General features: G+C 41.4%; 1 protein-coding gene across 1 annotated transcript in view; it reads right to left on the reverse strand.

Annotated features, from left to right (window-relative positions):
• The window catches only part of LOC117459366 (serine/threonine-protein kinase 32C), a 148,662-nt gene that overhangs the window by 72,100 nt on the left and 51,374 nt on the right, over nt 1–25,188 (reverse strand). Inside the window, exon 2 of the mRNA XM_034100148.2 lies at nt 23,132–23,187. Within this exon, the coding sequence (XP_033956039.1) occupies nt 23,132–23,187 (56 nt within the window). The remainder of the gene's footprint in view (nt 1–23,131; nt 23,188–25,188) is intronic.

A 25,188-nucleotide genomic window follows, 5' to 3' on the forward strand; every position in this document is an offset into this window, starting at 1 on the left:
ATGGCTTACTATTTAAAAAAATGTGCAAATCTATTTAGGAACCTATGTGAACATATTTTAAGTGGCGGTGGACCTCAAATCCTATAGGGGTGTCCGGGGGCATGCTCCCCCGGTAAGATTTTTTTTTTAAATGTTGGACTTAAATGCATCAATCAGGTGCATTTTGAGGGGAAAATAAAGAGACTACACCCATATGAAACATAACTGTATACATTTAAAAAATCATAAAAACATGACCATAACCAATTACATACCATATCCAATATGAAAAAACATTGAAACTTGTTTATTTATTTGTTTTTGGTTCATTTATAGTTGTGAGTGTGTCTGTGCTCCTGAACCAGCCTCACCTGTCTCCCCCCTCTCCCTCCTGCTCCTCTTTGAGGCAGCAGCAAAGACTTGTTTTAGCTCTCAACAGTTTATCTTACCTTTTTTCACCTAGTTAACGTTTTTTATATTATTCATGCATATTTTACTAATCACTCCCCCCTCAAATGGAAATATGTGTTTATGGTGACCAAACCGTTTGAGACCCACTGAGATAACTTGGACTAAGTTAACTATCTAAACACTCAGAGTCCTTTACCTCATCTGAGCTGTAGTTATCAGTCTCTCAGTCTGACAGCAGAGGACTCTCCTCCACCTTGTTGTTGAAAAAGCTCCTTATATCCGTTTGCGCAGCTAGCTAGCACCAGATGCTAACAACAACCATACACGTAACTGGTGCGCGCGCTTTATCTCACTCGCTCGCTCGCGCCACACATACACTAACACACACCCTCCCGAGCTTGAATGACACACAGAGACCAATCGAGGGCATTAGTATGACCTGTATGAAAGTGGCAGGCAGGCCACATCATGGAGACAGCCAGTCACCCTCTGTGAGGCAGAGTCAGACCCACATTTGCGCAGCGTTGCGTTCACAATACATACATAAAAAAAATCCTCAGGCCAGCAGGCCACTTAGCAGGCCAGGCCATCGGGAAACCTCCCAGTCCTCCCGATGGCCAGTCCGGGCCTGCTCGTGTCAGTTCTCCAGCTTTCTTTGCTTTTCACTGCCATGCAATTCACGGTAAACATCCCGGCAACAACCCATTAATAGCAAGCTTTAATGGTTTGCTGTTGACAGCCTGATTTAGTATCCTGTTATGTCAAATGTTCACTCATTAGGTTAATGTATAAATGCATAATATTCTCAATTCTAATTTCGGTAACACAAAGATGACCATGCTTTAAAGTTAGCACTGACCCCTGTTTAGTGTTTTAATGTAAATATAACCATGATATATAATAGGACATCTCTGTAAAGTCAGTTAAAGCTTTCCTGACATTAATGCTTTTGAAAAATGTCACTCAGCTCAATGTGACCCATCTACTGAAGATCATGAGGCTAATTATATATTCCAGTGAGATGCTCGGCACGGCTCAGACTCCAGCCTGTTTATCCCGTTGCTGGGTGGGTGGAGGAGGTTCATTTGGTAGGTCATTGGATAATGATCCACAGGGCATTGGAGAGTTGAGAATAACAAATATATCCATCCACTAGGTCCTGCAGTTAATTATTTTGATCAGCTACATTAAACCCAAGAGGTGTTTTCTACTTCAATTGTATTAAAACTTGACTCTAGGCACCAATAATTCCAACACAGACTTCTGTGGTATTATGAACAGCTCCTTCAATATCCTTTTATTAACTGAGGGAGACTTATAGGTGGAGAATATTGCTGTCGGAGTTATGAAAGAAGAAGAGATGTGGAAAAGATTGGAGCAGACTGACAGCCTCAAACTCAGTGGCGAACCGTCAGGGCCCTCTAGGCCGTCTGTGAGGGCCTAAGATATTCTAAAAAATATTTGAAAACATTAAAAAAAAACGTTTTTTTTTAAATATTTTTTTTAATAATTTTTTGTTGTTACATTTTTCATTAGTTTTACCAAAATAACTTGATTTAATCGTATTTGAAATAATATTTCCAAAGAAATAAATCCTTCGAATCTGCTTGTTCAGTTTCTGTTGGAATGTGAAGGGTTAAATGCCGTCTCTGCGAGTTATGTGAAGACGTAAGAGCTTGTTGGTCCCTCTCTACATTCACAGAGGGCCAGCTATAGTAACCCAATGAGAGAGTAATGTCAAATGACAGTACAATTGACCAATCATATCTTCCCTCTAAATGGGCGGGCTTTCTTTTCGCGGACTTTATGACAAGTTCTGCCCGCTGTGAGGTCAATGCAAGTGGTGCAGTGACGCGTCCTAAAACCCGGAAGTAAGCTGCGCTCGGATTCCCTCGACAGAAAGCAATGGGATTTCTCCATAGGATTTTGGAAAATAGCTCGAAATAAGGTCTGTGGAAAACGAACCTGTTAGATAAATGCACGTTTTGTTCAGCCGGATAATATCCACATGTCTACCCTACTTTTATTATTTTCGAATCATAAATCTAAACGGTAGATTTATGATGGATAGATTTATGATTAGCATAAATTCGTTCATGATGGCTCACTTCAGTGATAGTGATGACATCGTTGCGAAATTATTAACCGAGTCATTTTCAAGATTGAGTTCCAATGATAAACTGGAGAGGCAAAGGATCAGCTGAATGACCCGCCATTAAGTGCTTCATCCAAAAGGACAGGAGGAAGGACTTTGTGTTTAAGTGATTTGATCATCAAAGGTAGGCCCACGTCATTTTCAATGTGGGTTGCCGTGCCGACTTAATTCATTTGCAATTGTTACATGGCTGTGGGTGCCCTGTCATGATAGGTGTTTATATAAATGGTGTTGTTCTGTGTGGTAGAGGGTCGCTGTCATTGATGCGTTTTGCACCCCGGACCACTGTTTTGATATTCCGCTGAAGTATACGCTGTGACGTAATAACTCTTCTTTTTTTTCTCGAGGGAAGGGGGGTCAGAGGGCCTAGGTATAAAAGTCACGGCTCGCCACTGCTCAAACTATTCTCAACATACGAAACCTGGAAGTTATTGACAAGCCTTAATAAGCTTTAATGTTTCATTTATCACAGAGGAGCTGTAAGAGCCATTTAGGCACATTATTTTATGGTAATGATTTATGGTTTTGTGAGCCAATTGAATATTCTTTAATTTAACTTAAATGAGCTGAATAACTATGAATTATTATTTTACTGTTTTGTAACGTGTTATCTTTTTTTAAATTATTTATAAAAAGCAATCGTAGGAGCGTGCTCAGGTATACATGACGCTGCCAGCATGACACAGCAGGAAGTCTAGAGAGGACCGCACACATCCGTATGACCGAGGGATCTTGTTTGTTTATTTCTTTAAATACCGTGCAAATGTTGCACGTCGGCAGTGAGCCGCCAGCTGATCTGAACCTCTCAATAAAGCACCTGAATGGAACAAGCAAGGTATCTGATTCTTTGAATATACGCGAGTCAATACTCGAGCTCGCCTCCTAGACTAAGTGGCCTTTGAACATTAATTTTCTTTGGACAATTGGCCACTACAGGAGCTATTCTTTTCATTTCTTCAAGGCTGCATTATCTGACTACTAACTGAGTTATCTGCCTCTTACCTGTTTGGTTATAATAAAGTTATAATCTGAAATGACCACCTATTTTCCCATGAAAGAAGTGACTAACAGGGACAACAAGTTTTGAATTGTTCTAGTATCATGAGTTCTGAAGCCAGCCGCTGCAAAAACTAGCTGCAATGTAATGGTTGGAGGAAATGCCAATCTTCAATGTAGGATTACCTTTTCCTCGGTGTACTGGAGAAGGTTGGTTGAGTTAAAGCACAAACAACGTGTCTAAGATATGTTCAATGTCATGGCTCAATATTTAGCTGATTTCACATGACACAAGATTTCCTGGCTGAGCAAGAATTGGTTGGACACAATAACACAAAGACCGAATGCCTTGAAAGGTAAATAAATACTTTATATTCCTCTGTAGTGGACTTACAATCACAGTGCGGAATCACACCAATTTGATTACTAGTGTTGTAGTACTTGAGACCACTATTTAACGGTCTTGCCTCGGAATCGACTGTATTTGGTCTCGGTCTTGTCTCGGACCTATAGGTCTCGAGATTTTATGTCAAGACCGGTCGAGACCGTTCTTATTATACATCCATGGTCGAGACCACGGCTGTTGCTGGGGATGTGATTGGATGGAAAACAAAAATTAAACCAATAACGTGACTTCACGTGACTCCGAATCTTTGCCCTCATGCGCCGCAATGTTTGTAAACATGGCACTGGTCTATACCGGCTGCTACCCCCTCACCTCTCCCCGTTTACACACACTCAAACGGTCTTGCAGTGAAGATGTCGCGAAGTGTGCGCGTGCGTGTGTGTGTGTGTGCGTGTGTGTGTGTGTGTGTGGCTTACGAGCTTTCACTGACGCAAACTCCTGAATGTGAGAGAGAGGGGAGAGACAGAATGTGTGTTAAAGGGTTTTTTGTTTGTTGCCTTGACCTATATACTGTAAAATGTATATTATGATGTTTTACATTATGTTCTTACTATTTTATTGTTTTTATATGAAAAGGATAACTTTTTGAAAAAATATGATGAAGTTGAATTGATATCTTACGTATATGTGTCTTGATGATGTGGATCTTTCAGATCAAATTGACTATGGTATCTTACACATGGTATTGTAAGTGTATCATGTAGTGTTGGATACATAGTAGTCTGGTTCCGGTCTTGACTCGGTGTCGACCTCTTAAGGTCTTGACTTGGTCTCGACCTCTTAAAGTAAACTGTACCCTGTACATTATGTTGTATGTCATCCTTATTGTTGTTCTGTTGTTTTTATGTTACATGTGTAACTAATGTCCTACAGGTCACCCTTGATCTCAAGGGGCTTCACCTGGTTAAATAAAGGCTACAAACAAAGTCTTGGTCTTGCTACTCTCCGGTCTTGGTAATGTCTTGGTCTAGGATAAGGTGGTCTCGACTACAACACTATTGATTACATTGGAGCTAGTTTTGCGGCTGTGAAGCTTTATCAAAAAACGTTGTCCCCATTAGTCACCTAGATGTTTGTATAACTGATAAAGTCGATGGCTGGATTCCTTTTAGCTCTAGTTTCAAGGTCCTGTTGTTTTTCATGCTGCCATACTGTGATGGTTCGCTGGGACACATCATTAATGTTATTAGCTACACCTGTGCTTTTCACACTATGACAAAGTGGAAATGTCACCTAAAAGTGTCACACACTCCTATTTCCTTCAGATGATTACTGTCAAATTAGTAATCCGTTCAGTATTTACAGCACAACATATCATATAAGTCATTATTATAAAATCCTTGTTACATCAAAAGCTTGACACAAGGTCTTTGAACAGACTGTTACTACTCTGCCTCTTTCATGTATAGTAGCATGCTATCGTATCTCTGGAACTCCTCAGAGTATCAGAGTCTGTCCTTGTGTGCCCGGCCTCTTGGCTAGGGAATCTCCACAAATACAAATAAAAGTCTCAAATCCCTTTCTGCTGCACTAAATCTTTCATACTGTATGATGAGAAATAGTGACTTAGGTCTGCGCCCAAAACCTCCGCCCTCAGCTGTACTCCATCTACCCACACCTCCGTCATCTTAATCCCAATGTTATTTCCTGCTTGAACATGCATGTTTTAATGCTCATTAGCTGGGCATATCTCTGAGCCACTAAAGATGCTCTTTCATGTGGTCCTTCAAAGCAGAGCATTGCAGCTAAATCCCAGGAATGACTTCATGTTGTTTACCCCCCCCCCCCCCCTCATCCCCTCCATTGTTAAGCTATAGTTAGCAGTCCTATCAATTGTTGTCAGAGGGTCTAAAGCCCCTAGGACGACAAGGCTTGCAGAGAGGAGGAAAGGGGTTGGGTGGTACATTAAGTGGACTCAGTCAGGAAGCTGCAGATTTGAAGTTTTCTAGGTCAGGTAAGTGCCAAGTTGGCCGGAAGCCAGACAACCGAGACACATGGGGAAACACGAACGGATAGAAGACCACTGCCCGGGGGAAGGAAAAAGGGGAGAGAGATAAGGAGGGCAGCTTGAGTGTCTCCTTATAAGTTCAGTTGAAATGTACTTTACATTAAGAGCTGACACCAGGGCCGGACTGGGACAATAAGTCATGCCGGGAATTATACACCCAGCCAGGCCACTATCAGTTTTCTTTTGTGCCATTTTCCTGGATTTATTTGTCAATATATACAGCGTTGCTGTGCAAATCTATTTAGGAACCTATCCATGTGAACATATTTTAAGTGGAGGTGGACCTGAAATCCTATCGGGGGGTCCGGGGGCATGCTCCCCCGGTAAGATTGTTTTAAATGTTAGACTTAAATGCATCAATCTGGTGCACTTTGAGGGGGAAATAAAGAGACTACACCCATATGAAACAGAACTGTATACATTTAAATAATCATAAAATCCTAAGTACATGGCCATAACCAATAACATACCATATCCAATATGAAAAAACATTGAAACTTGTTTATTTATTTGTTTTTGGTTCATTTATAGTTGTGAGTATGTCTGGGCTCCTGAACCAGCCTCACTCGTCTCCCCCCTCTTCCCCCTCTCCCCCTGCTCCTCTTTGAGGCAGCAGCAAAGACTAGTTTAAGCTCTCAACACGTTTTTAAGTTTATCTTACCTTTTTTCACCTAGTTAACATTTTTTTTGTATTATTCATGCATATTTTACTAATCACTCCCCCTTCAAATGGAAATATGTGTTTACATAAATGGTGACCAAACCGTTTGAGACCCACAGAGAACTTAGACTTAGTTAACTATCTAAACACTCAGAGTCCTTTACCTCACCTGAGCTGAGGTTATCAGTCTCTCAGTCTGACTGGAGAGGACTCTCCCCCCACCTTGTTGACAGCTCATTATATCCGTTAGCGCAGCTAGCTAACTGCGGTCAACTCAGCCGTCTCTCGCATTTGCTTGGTCAAATGAGCAGCGCTTCATTTTTGAGTGCGCGATTAATCAACCCTGTCTCCTAAAAATTACATTCCCACAGAACTAAACTGCATTCTCAATTACGTTTAGCAAGAAACGTATTTTCTCCTACGTTACGTTCGTTATGAACGTATCTCAAATACGTTTATTTTCTACATATCTTCTAGAAGCATATTTTCTCCCACGTTACATTTCTTATGAACGTATCTTAAATACGTTTATTTTCTATATATATTTGCCATTTATTGTCTTGCTTATAATAATGAAAATTATGTAAAAACATGAATAAAACTACACATCTTCAGATGTTATACATACATAAGTTTCCTAATACACAGTTATTATTAGTATGCTGTGTATACCTTGTGTGCACCGCCTAGTGGTTAAAGCACGTTATTGAATTATTTTTGTTGAATAATGTTATTTTTGTTGAATAATGTTATTTGATGAAGAAAATATCAAGAGTACATATTTTCATAGGGGGAAAGTAGAAGGTCTGTGATAGAAATATAGAATATAAAAAATCAAGAAGATACTGTAAGTGATCTCTACAATAAAACGGTTTAGTGCACGATGTACAAAGATATTAATAGGAGGATGTGCAAAACAGACAAACTAATTAACCTCTATTTAAACATTAAATAATACTTTAGGTTAAGGTCTTCTTTCAAATAAGAAAAAAGCTTTGGGGGTATCTATCTACAGATAAATATTAAGCCTGAGAAAGTACTTAACGTCTAATGTATTGCTTTCCTGCAATGTTATTCCTACTATGTTGAAGCACTTATTTTAACTGATATTATACACATTAATTATACTCTTATGTATGTAGATAGTATAAGAAATGTGCATAATTTGACAGTTTAATGGTGGAGGTACACACATATTGATAGATGTCTTGTAATTAACTATTAGTAGAGAATAACGAGTAATTAATATACTTTATAGTGATCTGCAGATAAATGTTTAGTCTTCTCAAGCACCAACTATCAAATATCTCTCCTGATTGTTGGCACTTGACAATCACCTTCCCTGAATTTTACTCAAGTGTAACTAAAGTCTGATTTAAAGGTTGTTTATATTTCACATCATTAATCAGAATCTGCAGAGTTACTAAAGTAAATGTAGTGGAGTAAATATACCAGGTTAACCTCTGAATTGTAGTGGAGTAGAATATATATTAATGCTGCCCATTATGGATACAAGCGATTTTCACCCATGTAGTAATTACATGTTTTAAATGTGTACACACCAATGTGTTTCCTATCGTCTAAACGTCCAGGGCTGTACACAGTTTAATACTGTCAACTTCTAATTTTTGGAAAAACGAAAACGTCTTTTAAAACTACAATTCCCAGTAGAGACGTGCCATAGAGAACATGTTGCGAAACACAATAGCCAGCATGTGTAGTTCTGGGGAGGCGTTCGAGTCCAGTTTTGAATAGTCTGCCGTGGTTTCGTTCTATTTCAAAGAGCTTGACGCTCGGCGTAACCTTGGCGCACTGTCACTCCAACAACCAATCACAGAGCTTGAAGATTAATCACGGGGTTTGTCAACGGGACTGTAGTCCCAAACGATAGCTGGGGATTATGGGTAGTGTAGTGTCTTCGGCCATCCTAAACTGAAATGTTTTTCGGATATCATATCGCATTAACAACACCACATCTGGCGTCACAGAGATCTTCTGTGACTGTCCTTTCTTCTTAGAGGAAGTACAGAAACACGTAACTCTGGATTTGTTTTAACGTTTGAGGTGCAATAAACGACACAGCAGCTTTTTGGCATGTTAAAACTATTATTTTCTGCCTCGCTCATGAGAGTAACAGCGGCCAAAATTACAGCCTCGTATACTGATTTCAAATGTGTGCTCTAAAATGATATTTATAAATGACTATTATCATTATTATAAGCAAGACAATAAATAGCAAAGATATGTAGAAAATAAACGTATTTAAGATACGTTCATAACAAACGTAACGTGGGAGAAAATATGCTTCTAGAAGATATGTAGAAAATAAACGTATTTGAGATACGTTCATAACGAACGTAACGTGGGAGAAAATACGTTTCTTGCTAAACGTAATTGAGAATGCAGTTTAGTTCTGTGGGAACGTAATATTTAGGAGACAGGGTTGCAGAAAACATACATTATTGTACTCTGGAGGGGAGTTTGACAGGGTATTTCTCAAAAAGTACACAGTAAAAGTACTTGATTGTACTTTTGGTAGTAGTCTAACAAGTATGCTACTGAGTCCAACAGTATCACTTTTATTAAGAATGTATGGCTAAAAATCATTTTATCTCATCAAATATAGCAGAAGTGGCATTATTTTGTTCTCAGGAGGGGAATTTGAGAGTATTACCCAGAAAAAAGTACTTCATTTTATTGTTGGTAGCAGTCAAACAGAAACAGAAGCAGAAAAAACATGCATTGCATTAGCGTTAGTGCCGCTTCTCAGCGATTACCGTAAAGGCGCTATAAATCGCGCACTCAAAAATGAAGAACTGCTCATTTGACCAAGCAAATTTGAGAGACGGCTGAGTTGACCGCAGTGCTAGCTAGCACCAGATGCTAACAACAACACTACACGTAACCGGTGCGCGCGCTTTCTCTCTCGCTCGCGCCACACATACACACCCTCCCGAGCTTGAATGACACACAGAGACCAATGGAGGGCATTAGTATGTATGAAAGTGGCCATGTCGGCAGGCCACATCATGTAGACAGCCAGTCACCCTCTGTGAGGCAGAGTCAGACCCACATTTGAGTCAGAGTCAGACCCACATCGGGAAACCTCCCGGTCCTCCCAATGGCCAGTCCGGGCCTGGCTGACATGCATCATCCCCTCAGATGAACTTGTTTGTTGTCGGCTCGATGGTGCTACACTGATCGTCTGAGAGCAGTGATGGAAAAGAGTTGTGTAACTACGGGATAAGTTGAAAACATGCACACTCGTTTATTCTGCATTTGGGCAAGAGTGCTTTGAGAGAAGCAAGCGCGGCAGACACACTTTCAGGGTCTGATGAACATCAATCATTTCTCTTTCAGTTGGTTCATTCCACTGGAGGTCTTCAGCTCCAGCGCGGCTGCTGTTAGCCTGCAGGAAATGAGAGTGTTTACTGAGCTCGGCCAGCCCTCTGCTCCAGGATGCACTATTTCAGCAGACATGCCCGTTAATAAGCATGGATCAGACTTCTCTCAGACTGGAGCTTTGTTGTACATCAGAAGAAGTGTGGGAATCATCTCGAGGACAGATGAATACAAATAACAAGATGCAGCGCACTGTGCAAGCACATCAGGGCGGCACAGACATTCCTCGAACAGCCTGAGAGTGCCTCTGTCTTTGAAGCAGCCTGGAAACCACTGAATATTAGAGATATGGTGTCGCTAAGGGGAGAGCCAGAAACTGTGTGGGAAATGTCTTAACAATTTAAACAAACATACAAATAGTAGGACTAAGGAAAGTGCAGAGGATTAGGATCCCACATTCATAAAAGCATGCCAAGTTACCGATGCACCAAGGAGGAAGTGGAACACGAGACAACCATTTCATTGCAGACTGTTATGTTTACGTGGGGAAAAGACAGTGCATACATTATTTGAGATATATTTTGAAGTCAGACTTAATTTTATGGACATTTCAGCCAGGGGTGTAGAGCTTTTGGTTTAAGCACCGGATTAGCAAAAAACAGTAAACCAGTCTGCTTTGATCTATGAGTTAATGTCCGTGACTCTCAGAGTACCTGCTGCCCGCAGCTCACACACACACACACACACACACACACACACACACACACACACACACACACACACACACACACACACACACACACACACACACACACACACACACACACACACACACACACACACACACACACACACACACACACACACACACACACACACACACACACACACCACACACACACACACACACACACACACACACACACACACACACACACACACACACACACACACACACACACACACACACACACACACAGCCAGTGGCGGACTGGCCATCGGGACGTTCGGGACGAATCCCATTGGGCCGGTACCGAAGTGGGCCGCCCGTTGACAGTTTACGTGGGCTGGGCTGGGTGCGAGTCCCGGGCTGATTTTTAGTCCCAGTCCGCCCATCATGTATAGCTGTTGAATTAAGGTAAACACAGTGTAGGCGGTGCGTAAAAGCTCGTTGAGCGCTGGTGCTGCTCTTCTCTGAGTTACACGTCCCGCTGCCTCCTGGAGTGACCACACACCCCTGGCCGAAATGTCCTTAAAGTGAAGTCTAAGTACGATATATATCTCAAATAATGTATGTACTGTCATTTCTCCACATAAACATAACAGTCTGCAATTAAATGGTTGTCTCCTGTGCGCTTCACTTCCTCCTTGGCGCACCGGTAACTTTCTCAAAAAAAAAAGTGCGAGATACAGAAAGTATCTCGCACTTTTTTTTTTGAGAAATATTTCGTGCGCACGAGAAAGTTTCTCATGGTCACCAGAAAGGTGACCATGAGAAACTTTCTCGTGCGCACGAAATATTTATCCTGACTTTATCCTGACTTTTATTTTTCTCCCTCTGTTTTTTTTTTTTTTTTCATGTCCCTTTAGGGGCTCCGTATGATATTACTCGCCAAAAGAAAATTAATTATCCGCCGGCCGGGTGGGGAATTCCGGGACCAGGCCGCTGCCATTAGGGGAGTCCCAAATGGTGACGTCACTGTGTGGGTCCTCGCTCCGGGTATCCATACCGGAAGTCAACACAACTTAGCAGATTTGGCAGCGATGGAGGAATTTTGCAATGAGATCGACGTTTTGGACGATGGATTTGACTATTCGTCGGGAGATGACATTGATGTGGAAGCATCTACAGTTATCTGTCCAATAATAACAAATCTTACTATACAATAGTGCACACACACCACCCCTCCCTGTCCACCCCTGCTATTCTGTAATCACTATAATACCACCTCACCCATGGCCAATGACAAAGGAACAACTTTCTGTCTTCCCACCCTTTTGTGGAGCTTACCCTGTGCCATCCACCCACCTATCAAGACTCCGTTTCGGGACATCCTCCTCAACCTGTCCGCCATAAATGCCTCAGAGGACGGATACCTGAACCGTAGCGTCCAGCTAGCTTAGCGATACATACACACATCGTTGTATTCTCCTCCCCCTGTCAGCCCTAAAAGCTTCAGAGGGCGGATACCTGAGCTCCATAGCGTCCCGCTAATGTGAAACACACACACACAGCGTTAGCGGGACATTCTCCTCCCCCTGTCGGCACTAAAAGCTTCATAGGGTGGATAGCCCATGCTTTGAGCAGCTTCTCATCCTTTAGTGGCAGCCTATGGAAATGTACTTCTTCCTTCTTTGTATAAAAACCATTTGTGCAGCCTGGGGCAATACAATACGCTCCTGACGACGACCGTTTTCTTTTGTTGTAAACCACTGGTGCATTGCATGCCATGTTGTTTGCAGCTGTATTGAGCTTTGGCCCAGGAAGCCGTACCCACACAGTGACGTCACTGGGAAAGTCCCGGAGCTATGGAAGCGCCCAAGGTCATTAGGCGCGTATTTCAAAAAATTAATTTGCGTATCTCGATCGTTTACATTGGAAATAGACTAGATAAATACATTTCTTAATGGGAATATTGTCGCATGGAAAGCAGTTTGAAAAGTGTTTCCATTTCCCTTTAATATTTTTATGTGCCAACAAATTTGTTTAATATAACTCAAATATCATGTCATATAGGCACAACATTATAAATGCAACACATAAGCTTTAGATAAGGTGTATTAGACACAGTTTATTTTTGCATTATGTTAAGACCATTTTATTGATTTGTAAATCTAAAAATTATATTCGCACCAAATAATCAACTTAGGGTATCTGCAAATACAGAGTTTTTTCAAAATGTAGAATCTCTAGGTCTCGCTGTATGGAACTCAATGAGACCATTATTATTTAAGGGAACATGAGGATAGGTTATGCTCTGACTGGAGCAGCAAAAAGTGTTTCATGATCTATTCGTTTTTGTAAAATCTTCTTAATAAATCATCGGCCATTTTGTCTATAAAATAAAATAAAAGATAGATAAAAGGGTCTAACGTTTTTTCGCAGAGTACAAAGTGGAAGTCTCTAAATGTCATGTTTTGTCTGATCAACCATCCAAAACCTGGAGATGTTCAGTTAAATGTCAAGTTTGACAAAAAAAAGCAGCAAATCCTCACATCTGAGAAGCTGGAGCCTGGCATTTCAGCAACAGGCTGTGACGGATCGATGTTACTGATAAATCACCTCACTTATCTTGACATTGACGAATAAACTGTATTCATGGCTGGTAACCAATACAGTATGTTTAATAAGGTCGTTATCGGTGCCGTTCCAGCCCAATTGGTGCATCTTGCTAATATTCTATAGTTGACATTCAGTGTGAACTATTGCTTGTCGTGGTTGCAAAAAACTGTGCACTGTGTTTCATGTCTAAAATTAACTTAGACATGATTCAACCAATACAAACATTATCCAAAAAACCCACTGGGAAAGGACACAAATTGAAAAAAATTGTTGAGGCTTGCCTGGTGTGGGCTTACCTCCAGTTGATATAAAAACACACAAAAAGACTTTGAAGTTTGTGGGAAAATATAAGGATGGCATAATGAGGATTACATGCATCCGAGGAATGTGAAGGAGACGACACAAATTGCCCGAAGGCTTATCTCAAGTATTGTCTCTTTAGGTTTACTGGAGGTGTGACTGCGAGTTTCATTACAGGTGGGATAGCTCATGATTACATTACATTGCATTTAGCTGACGCTTTTATCCAAAGCGACTTACAATAAGTGCGTTCGACCAACAAAATACAAACTTGAAGAAAACAGAATCATATAAGTACACCAGGCTTCATAGAGCAAAAACATGTCAAGTGCTACTCAACTGGCTTTCGATAAGCCAGCCCTTTATTAGTATATAAGTGCTTTGTTAGTAATTCTATCGCTCGAAGTGGAGTCGAAAGAGATGAGTTTTCAGTCTGCGCCGGAAGGTGTGTGAGCTATCTGCTGTCCTGATGTCAATGGGGAGCTCATTCCACCATCTTGGAGCCAGGATAGCAAACCCACGTGTTTTTGCTGATGGGAACTTGGGTCCCCTTCGCAGCGATGTTGCAGCGAGTCGTTTGGCTGATGCAGAGCGGAGTGCACGTGCTGGGGTGCACGGTGTAACCATGTCCTGGATGTAGGAAGGGCCAGATCCATTCGCAGCATGGTACGCAAGTACCATTGTCTTGAAGTGGATCATGATAGATTAATATTTCAATAGCGCCATGATGCTGTACAGGTACTGTATAATAAAGCCTGTCCTCTTTCAAAATTAAAGCATAGTAGAAATCATTGGGGGATAAAACTGACCATTAAAATGATTGACATCCTGTTACATTGATCCTTGTCCTGCTAACTGCAGGCATCTGACAAGGTATTCTACCTCATGAGTCTGACAGCTCGCTCTTTTGTCCTGTTCGGGGCTTTCATTCCCTGACCCCTCTGTGGAAAGCAACGTCACTTAGCTCACCGTTCATATACCAGTGGGTTCAACTGCCACACTGACATGCATATTCCGTATGTCCTTTAAACGTATGAGCACTTTAGCTCCCACAATTGATTAATTCACTAAGCCCTGCCCCCATTAGTTACTGCTGAGCTTTCTATTCTCGCACAGTATGCCATTACCAACATGCGTGGAAGATCTACTACTCATATATCTTAGTCACTCTATTAACCTGGGTCCTTGCCTTTTAACATCAGCAACTAGCAAGATGTTATCAGCTGTAGCTTTCAAAACAATGAAGCTAACATGAGAAAAACATTGAAAACAAACCAATCAATCAACTGACTTCTTGATTGTATAAGCTGACTTGTGTAAAAACGTGTTTGTGTTGGAGACAAAACTCTCTCTGGAGGGAACACAGGGATGTTAGCCTTTGCAGACCATTTACATGCACACAAACCTATATAATACAAAAAGGGAAAACCACAAAATCAAAACAACAAAAATATAATATGGCCACCGATCTTCCTGATGGCTACTTGCTGGGTATAGTGCTGAAGACCAAGGCTTAAGAAACACAAAAGGTTAGCGATCAGTTGATCCACATAGAAAACATGTAAATACAGAAAAAGCATTGGTCATATATCGATGTGCAGAGCTAGTTAGGATTAGTGTAATAGATACGGTGAAACGTAAGACCATACTGTTATGTTCCTCTAGTGATTTTCTGCTAACATACTTACGTGTCACTGTTGTCATTACAAGAGAAAAGCATCAAGACTTGATGCGACTGATGCATTTAGCATAACGCTATCTCAGGTCAAGTTAGCTTGGGCTGCTCAAGTGAACATCCTGAATCCAATATAGAGCAGGACAGAGCTGCTAAAGTTAGCCACACATCTGGTGGGGGCTATGGGGGTCTTCCATTTAAAGTGATGTTTAAAACTCAGTTAATGCGGCTCATTTATATATTGCTTCAGTTTAGGATCGAAAAGTTCAGACTCCTTTTTCAATAAATGATGCTCTTCCACAAACAACAACCAACATGATTATTACACTCAAATGAAGTACATTATTCAAGTTTACATTCACTTTGGAGAATAACGCGCTCTCTTTTCCTCTCTCTCCCCCTCTCCTGACAGCCCGTCAGTATCTCACCCAGCTCACTGATCCAGTACTTAGTGACCCGACAGTGAAGAATAAATATATGTATAACTAGTTTAGCTTGTTCCAGAGGTAGATACAATAGCTAAGTGTGTTAGGTGTAACTCTTAGTGTGTGCTAAGCTCCGCTCACCGGTCCGTCACAGCGGGCGGAGCTGCAGGATTTCTGCTTCACACGCGTTGCACACCGCTATTGTCTTTTTCTGACACCTTGAAAAACTGCCAGACTGGTGAGGTCATTTTGGCGAGCTTGTTTTGTCGCACAGAGAAAAGTGTATTTATGTATTTTGCGTCATGTGATCGGCTCTCCTGATCGGCCTTCACAGAGAGCACCGATCACACATTAAGAGTGAATATCGGCCGATAATGACCGGCGGCCGATCGATCGGAGCATCCCAAGAAATGAGGTGTTCCCTAGATGCGGCGCGAGTTTGCTGCGTCTTTCCTTTTATATTGCATTTCAGACGTAGACAAGCTAGCATAGCATCACGGAGATAGTTAGCATGAATTGCAAGAATCACAGTCCAAGTAAGATAACTCAAAACCTTTTTATCAATTACTTACAAATATGATCTTGTGAATATGATTTTGGACAGCGTAAAAGAAAACACCCCACCCTCTAAAAGAGTTCTTGCAACATCCCCATGCACGCGGCTTCAGGACAGTAGGTTAAGATGTGCTTGGACACATGCGTTTCAGAAAAGGTCACTCTGACTTCCTTCTATTAGACGGTTGTTATGTTAATGCCTTTCACAATGCAGCCATTCACGTGGATAGTCCCTGATGTGTCTGACATTCAGCCGAGGGCAGTTGTATTGATGATGAAAGGACATATTTGTTTTGCAGGTTGATGGAATTGTTATCTGAACTTTTAAAGCCAAATGAACATCAGTTCTGGATCAAATTTGAATTAGGAATAGTAACCCTAAGATACACGCTGAATACTGTCACACTTTGGCAATTCATTCTCCATGGAGCGGAGCAGGTGTGGAGGTGGAACAAACTCTCTGTCCCTATTCTGGCAAACACAGGCAGTCAAGTTAAATAATGATACATGTGAATACTACAATGCATTGGTATTCTCTTGGGGAGAAAGGCTTGATAGGATAATGAACACAAGCCAGAGACCTATTATCAGTGGAGAAGCTACACTATTCATAATGCAGAGCTCATTAATGTGTAGTTGGCATACTTGGATGAGGATAACACAAGATGCAGCCTGAAAAGACAGCTTCCTGGCACAACGCATCGCCGCCATTCATGTTCTGCCTATGTACATCTTGTTTGCAGGAAGGTTCATATAAATGCCTCCAATTGCCATATTTGTTCTAGATGTGCCCTGATCAGCTGATCAGCTAATAAAGACTGATGGTAACAAATATGTATTCACACGAAGAGTGTTTTTACACTTCAGCTTTCTGAGTCCTGAAGCAATCCATATGGTCCCTGCTCCTTTTAATGGCCATGCAGTGGAGCTTTGCATTGCAAAGCCTGTACAGGTTTCATGTAATGGAAGAGCATACATTTCTAGGCTAATAGGTTGCCGGGGGCGACACTGCGGCTGGGCTGGGCTGCAAAGCTCCACTCTGCAAAGCCAACTCTCATCTGATCTCTTCACACCTGCAGCCGGAAGGTGAGGAGGAGGAATCTGGCTCAGCAGTCAGTCTTTGTGGGCAGGCGGTCTCTGGTGGGCTTATTCACAAAGACTGCAATGTGGCCGTTGAAAGCACCATTATTTCGGGCAAGAATTGCATCCGCTATCAACCACATCAAGGTCCGATTCCCAAAAGAGGTTCCGCTAAGGATATTTGCCACCTGATAATATTCCAGGAGGCAAAGTATATATGTTGCCTTTGTGTTAAAAATACACTCGGCATAACAGTGGCAGAGAGGAAACAACAATGTTGAGACTACGAGCTAAAGGTCCGGACCAATTATGTAGGAGGCTGTGGCTCAGTGGATAGTGCACTGAACTTCGAATCAGGGGGTAGCAAGTTCGAGTCCCACTGCAGTCAGCATGTCGTTGTGTCCCTGAGACACTTCACACCTTGTCCACAGTACTGAGTATGTAAGTCGCTTTGGATAAAAGCGTCTATCAAGTGACTTGTAATGTATAGAAACAATTGGATTCAGCATTGGAGACGGAACCGGACTATTCAACTGATCTTTCTGGGAAGTTCAAGGTCCTCCAAATTAACTAATCCGCTGCTCTACCAATGTCTCTTGGACAATGCAAGTCTATGGAAAATGTATTCGGAGGCCCCATGTCAGTTCTTTGGTTTCCGCTTGTTGCTATTTCCAGTTCTCTTTACACATGTATGGTTCTGACCAACGTGCTGCAGAGGCATTCTTTAAAACTTTTAGAATTTTAGATACGAGCAAGAGAAACCAAATTGGGATTTATTATCCCAGTCTGTCAGTGATGTTGGTGTTTTTTCAAAAACCTTCAGACCAGAAAAATATGGTTTCAATCGGAGTAAAGAAACATATATAATTCACTGCTGCCATGCTGACTGGAAAGTGTTAACGTGACCTTCTTTTTAAACGCACTTCAATGGCCACCAACGCTCTGAAGAGGCTTCGACCTTCACTGTGACCGCGTGTCTTCTTGCTGCTTTGACAATTGTATTTGTGCAAGTTTAGATTCCCTAAGAGCCGTGATGCACTGAAACCGTGAAACATTGACTTCAATTAAATGTATTATGTTAACACATTTCACATAATGGTATTAGGTTAGTTGCTAGCATTAATATTAAGTTGAACCTAATATTTTTTATTTATATTATTATTTGTCCTGTTGACATCTTTTCGTTTTTTTCAGTGGGCATTTTTGTGAGTTTGACCATCGGTGTGTTGCCTGGCAGCCGCAGCTTATGGAGAGGAACAGGGCAGTAAGGCTTCATGACCTCCTGACCTTTCCCCAGACAGTGGGTACGATGGGTGTCACGGTCTCCCTCTCTGTACCTTCTTCTTCTCTGTTCTACTCCCACTTATTTCCAGCGCCTGTCTCTGTTCGTCTGTATTTCTACTTCAACCCCTCTCCTAATGAGGGTCTACTCCCACTGAAGTGTCTGCAGGCAGAGTGAGTGAGGATGCAGACGCCCCCACTCTCCTTCTGACCTCCCCTACCTCTCTCTGTTTGGATGTGTACCTGTTCATCTGACTGCTGCCATCAAGGAGCTGTCACTACAATGACTGTCGTGTCTTCCTCGAGTGTCGACTCCCCCACGGGCCCTCTCGCCGCGAGGGCCTTAATGAGCCCTGTGGCGGGAAGGATGAGATGGAGTGACAAAGGGGGGGCAACAGTGAGATGCTCCGGGGAAAAGGGAGCGCAGGAGGAGGCGAGCAACAGGGGAGCAAGCAATTATCTTGACTCCGGAGCTGAACATGGCCATCGTGCCCTCGAGCAGGCAACGTTACAAACGAGCTATATCCTGCACCCAGCTACCATCACTCTGCACACCCACCTTGTATGGGAGAGATGCTCAGAACAGGCTTGGAGTGGGATTTCAAACAATATTAATGCTATATTTTATTCTTAATAATACTACACTGCTTTGCCAACACAGGTTTCTTTACTGTCGAGCCCATAAAACACCCTGGAAATGAATTGCGAGAGGAACAGTGGGGGATGGAGAGAAAGTAGGGATGATACAAAAGGAGAGGAGGGAGGAGAGGTGATATATCATAGAAATAGGAAAGAGGGGAAAGTGATTTGCAGAATGCAATAAGAAGAGAAACTCTGAAATGGAATAAACTCAATGCTCGTACAGACTGTGTTATCACAACTTCCTCTCTGATTCACGTTTAGAAGAAGATTCATCGATAGATTTGTAAAAGCAACATTATGCAACAATTATGTTATTTTTGTGATTTGGCCCACCTACAGACTCAGAGCGTTCCAGTCATACACATATGTAAAAGTGGACATGTTATGTTGTGTTATGATTACATTAAACTACAATTACACAAACTAACAAGTTACAACTTATCTAACGCTCCTGCATATCAGAGCTGTCCTAAGCTCCTCCTTCTTTAGCTATAAGTGAAACCGTACGTCAATCAGGAAACTGGAGATGCCAGAGGACATCAAAAGGAAACATGTGTTCACAGAATCTGTTGTGCCACCCAATGCAGATATGATTACACTCTTCCCTTAGTGCACTGCATGTCATGCACTGAGAACACTGCAGCTGTGCCCTTACCGGAAGAGACCAGTGCACCTGTTAGCCATAAGTGGCTAGCTTGCTATCATTTGCGTTACCGAATCATTCCAGACTTCTCTATACACCCATCATAGTTAACAATGGCTTATTTTCAACACAAGTATAGTGGCATGTTTTATTAAACAATGGAGCAAACGCACATGTATAACGTCTTTACCCTTATCCCAGCTGATGGTCACATGGTGATGGTTGTGTGAGGGAAGTGTCCGACGTTCCACTCGACTTTTCAACCATTATGAGCACCATGCAGGTACTCCAAGTGCATTGCATTATGTTATACGTTGCATTTGGACATTGAACCAAAAGTGTGAACATTGCAACCCAGCACTTTGAGCTGTGCAGCAGCACTTGTTCATTTCAAAGTGTGGCTGAGAGAGGAACATGCCGTAGACTAGAGGAGCTCGTCTGCTGATAGGGCCTGAGCAGGAGAGTGGGAGAGAAACATGGATACCCTCAAACTGTACGTTTAAGAACAAAGAGACAGTAAGGGGAACATGACCTTTTACAGGTTTCCTCTGCTTCCCCCTCTGACAGCCTTTTCTTTCTTTGCACCAACCTACCACACACGTGCCTGCTGTGCAAGAACGAGCCCTGCACAACACATTACCACATGTGAAAGACACACACATACACACACACACACACACACACCTTCAGAAGTGCACAGCACAGAGCCCATGTTCCTAGAGCACCAACACAAGGTCATGTTTCACAGCGCGACAGTGTGAGGCAAATACTCTCTTCTGTTCTTCTTGTGTTGTGTTTTTTTTAATAAAAGGGTTTATCTACATTTGACACTACTATAAAATGTGTATAGCTACATTTCATAAAAGTAAATAATAATAGTAAAATGATAACATATGTTTGTAGGCCGACCAGTAAGTTGCACGGGCTCCCCCGACCAAAAGCAACTGGATTTCTGAATAATCTCGGTAGCAAACACACATTTATGATTCTTACACGTTTTGTTCAGCAGGATCATCTTCACATATTAACACCATCTTTCTGCTTTCTGCTCATTGCACACATGTCTGCACAGCCTCCACTTTATATACTCATTTTCCTAAGTACTTTTTTTTTTTTTTTTTTAGCTTTTAAGGTTATTTGTATAGTCCCATTTACATTTGATGTAAATACCTTTTTTAATGCTAAATTGATTCTTAAAAATACTTTTATTTTGTATTACCTACTTTGCAACTTTTTTTTTTTAGATGTCCGCACCACCAAAGCAAATTCCTCGTACGTGTAAACAAACCTGACAATAAACTTGATTCTGATTCATACGTATGATTTTTTTTTAAACAAAATGAAATCGCCAGAAATCAAAAACTAACGTTAGGCTACAAAGGAACTACAGCATGGTCACATGACTTCACATCAACACTGCTAAGCTAAAGGTGGCTAACATTGTGATGACGTTTAGTAATCTCGTTTAGACGCTTGTTAGCAACCAATGTTTTTATGACACAGAAGCTTTGGACATTCACGAGTGGGTTATTTATTGATGTATGTGTAAATCAAATATCTTATTTTAGGAATCTAATCAAAAAGAATTTCAAAAAAGCATTGACTTTGAGAAAAGGGAACAGGAAGCAGTAAAATGCTAACTATTTTCAAGGGTTTATTCCTACACCACTCTCTAATATCCAGTTGACGCTTTACATTTTGGTTTAGAAATGGATGGAAATCCTAAAATAACATGTGTTCTTTTTACACACAATTGACAGTCTTGTTTACCCATCTTCTTTACTACATCCCCACTTACACAAACCCACACAGGCTTCAGTGCAGAGGTTAGGGCTCATGCTGCTAAGTATTCAGAAACAGCAGGAAGAAAGAACGAGACCTCAGTGGGCCGTAAATCAGACCGGATGACCTCCAACAAGGACAAACCTGATCAGGACATCCCTGTGAGCATCTGCCTGTGTGTGTGTGTGTGTGTGTGTGTGTGTGTGTGTGTGTGTGTGTGTGTGTGTGTGTGTGTGTGTGTGTGTGTGTGTGTGTGTGTGTGTGTGTGTGTGTGTGTGTCCATAAAAGCTGTGCGAACATGACTGTGTTACAGATATTGCATGCGTGGGGGACACATTTGGAAGAAGCAGTTGATGTTTTTTTAAGAGCATCTATCTTAGCCAGGAGAGCAGCTTATGTCAAGCTCTTTATGTTGCATTTAAGAACCATAAACATGAATGAACATGCGTTTCAATATGGCATGTATTTCCCCCACAAATTAAATGTAGTGTAAATAATGTAATGTTCAAAAAACGAGGTTGCCTTTCCCTGAAGCTAGGCCTGCATGCCGCGTGTTTCCAGGCTCACTGCAGATTCCCCTCAGTGTCATAAGGGAAGTGGCAGCAGCAGCTTGAGGGAACAAAGCAATAAGTAAGAATGTACATACATTCACATGGTAATGTATTCAGCATTAGGCAACGACTTCCCTTATAACAGGGACAAGTGTTTTGAGAAGAGCAAAGCAGAAAGATTCTGCAAAGGCGTTCACAGACACGAGTAGAATGAACAACCACTAGCCGTGATATTTGGGATTCAACATGAAGATAAACTCTTCACACACACACACACACACACACACACACACACACACACACACACACACACACACACACACACACACACACACACACACACACACACACACACACACACACACACACACACACACACACACACACACACACACACACACACACACACACACACACACACACACACACACACACACACACACACACACACACACACACACACACACACACACACACACACACAGGAGTTCTTCAGCTAACACATTTCAGTGTTCTCAACAATGGCCACCAATGGTGATATTGGCCACTGAGAACAGTTTGAAAAGAACTAGTCATTTGGTTTCAAAACTCACATGCCAGGTTCCCCTTCATGCTGTATGAAGCGTGAACAAGTGATGACACATGTAGCCGCAGTGTAGTGCTGCTCTGTCGTTTTGACGCGGTGTCAACACTCCCAACAGGTTGGCTGGCATTAGCTTAAAGGTAAAGTGGCTCTCCTCTAAATGACTTTAGAAAGTGTTACATAAGCCATATTTATAACTATTATTAAAATAGAAACATTATTTATCTTTTAAGCACCATACTATCATGAGATAGCAGTGTGATCTCTCACAGCCGTTCCGCTTGCCCCTGATTCGTCAGCAGAGATAATGACTGTTAGCTAAACAAGGGAACAGAACCCACATCCACTGAATGAAAGATGGAGGTCACATTACCTTTCCAAAGCTTCCTTTCCCAATGGCCCGTAATATCTGGAAGTGGTCAAAGTTCACTGTAAAGAAAAAGAGAGGGGAGAATTCAATCATAACGGATCAGCACGGAGAAATGTCTGCTTTTAGTTTGACTCATTTCACATCACTACGAGGGTAGTGTGCTGACTTTAAGCATGACTCTGAAGGTGTTCACAGCTACATCAAATGCATGTCTGGTTTACACAGTCCCCGTTCTCTTATGGGAAAGAAAGTTATTGGACCAGTTAACATAAAGTCATCGCTTAATGGTTAGTAGCAAATCCGTTGCATCAATAACTGGCTGAAGTCTAACACACACACACACACACACACACACACACACACACACACACACACACACACACACACACACACACACACACACACACACACACACACACACACACACACACACACACACACACACACACACACACACACACACACACACACACACACACACACACACACACACACACACACACACACACACACACACACACACACACACACACACACACACACCAGCAATTCATTCCCTGGAGATGCTACACAACTGTACTGCAAGCATCTTTACTTTTTAATACTTTCGTTTTTTGCCTAGTCTTTATCAACACATGCTCAGCTAGAAGGAGGTCAGGTGACTGACTTGGCCAATCGATACAATTCTGTCTTCAAAAAAAGTGTTGGTTGTTCTGTCTGTATGAATAACATAAATGTCCTTCAGCATAGTCCTAAATAACACGACTAAGGAGGCTTTCATATCAGGAAGTGAAGCCTAGATCGGAGGAAAATTCAACCAAAGTCCAGTTTGTTTGTTTTTTGTGTACATTGTGTATCTCGAGTACAGTTCCAAAAGGCATATACAACTGTACAGAAACACCAAAGTGGACCACTTTTAAACAGCTTTTCAGTCGGCAAACCATCTCCCCTATAATCTTATGTGTAGAAACACTGATTCTCAATCCTCTGAACTACACCACCATGGATACACAATTAGGAAGCAGAAAGGAAATATTGGGATCTTGAGATTGGCATGCTTTTCAAGATTGGAGTGACTGAAATGTCCTGCTGATAAAGGTACAGAACCAATGTGGTGCCTCGTGGCGGAGCTAGATGAATCGTCAGGGGATCACCAAATCTAATCCTTCGGCCATTACGGATTAACTGTACACATTTTAATGACGATCCTGATATATTAGATATTACATATATCAGTGGAGCAAAGTGATCAATTGACATTATTCTAGAGAAATGCCGCGTGGCTAAAAAGTGCTCCTGAGCAGCTCTCCTATTATAGATTTGAGCACTTCTCAGCACTTAGACCTAATAGTTACCGTTTCATTTGCAAACCCAATTGCTGGACTATGAGCCAAAAGCAGAACATAAATCATTGTCCTTATACTTTCTGGCTGTAGTATTGGTGAGATTGATTACGGTAAAGGCCTCGCTTTGGAATCAATGGAGAGAAAAAAGGATGTTTTCCACTTGAATAAGAACCGGAACACCATGGAGAAGCAATAGATTATATTCTGGTTCTGTCTACTCATATTTTTATGAAGCGGTTGAACTAATGAAATAAAAATTTATTTTTGAAAACCTCATATACTACACTGTTCATTTTACATCTATATTTCATTTAATGTCATTGAAAATGATAAATGTAAGTTATAACCGATTTTTTAAAATTGTATAACTGTTTATTTTCTACTCTTTTATTTCTAATTATGTGCAATACTTGTTTTACAAAAAAATACCAAAATAAATCCCAATTTGGGTTAATAAAGTATATCTTATTCATACTGTATCTCATAACATCAAACTTTAAAGACATACAACATTGTGTGCGTGGAAAAGTATTACAATTTGTGATAGCTGTCACAGATATTCGGACACTTTTAATGAAGCCAGCAGAGGTGTTATCAAGATCAACGGCTGAATGCTTTCGTTTTTGCAAACGAACTAGAAGAAATAAGAAAGGAGTATGATATCTAAATACAAATGTTTAATTTGGACTTGAAGTTGATCTAGTTTGAGGATCA

The sequence above is a fragment of the Pseudochaenichthys georgianus genome, chromosome 15 (assembly GCF_902827115.2).
Source record: "Pseudochaenichthys georgianus chromosome 15, fPseGeo1.2, whole genome shotgun sequence".
NCBI lineage: Eukaryota > Metazoa > Chordata > Actinopteri > Perciformes > Channichthyidae > Pseudochaenichthys > Pseudochaenichthys georgianus.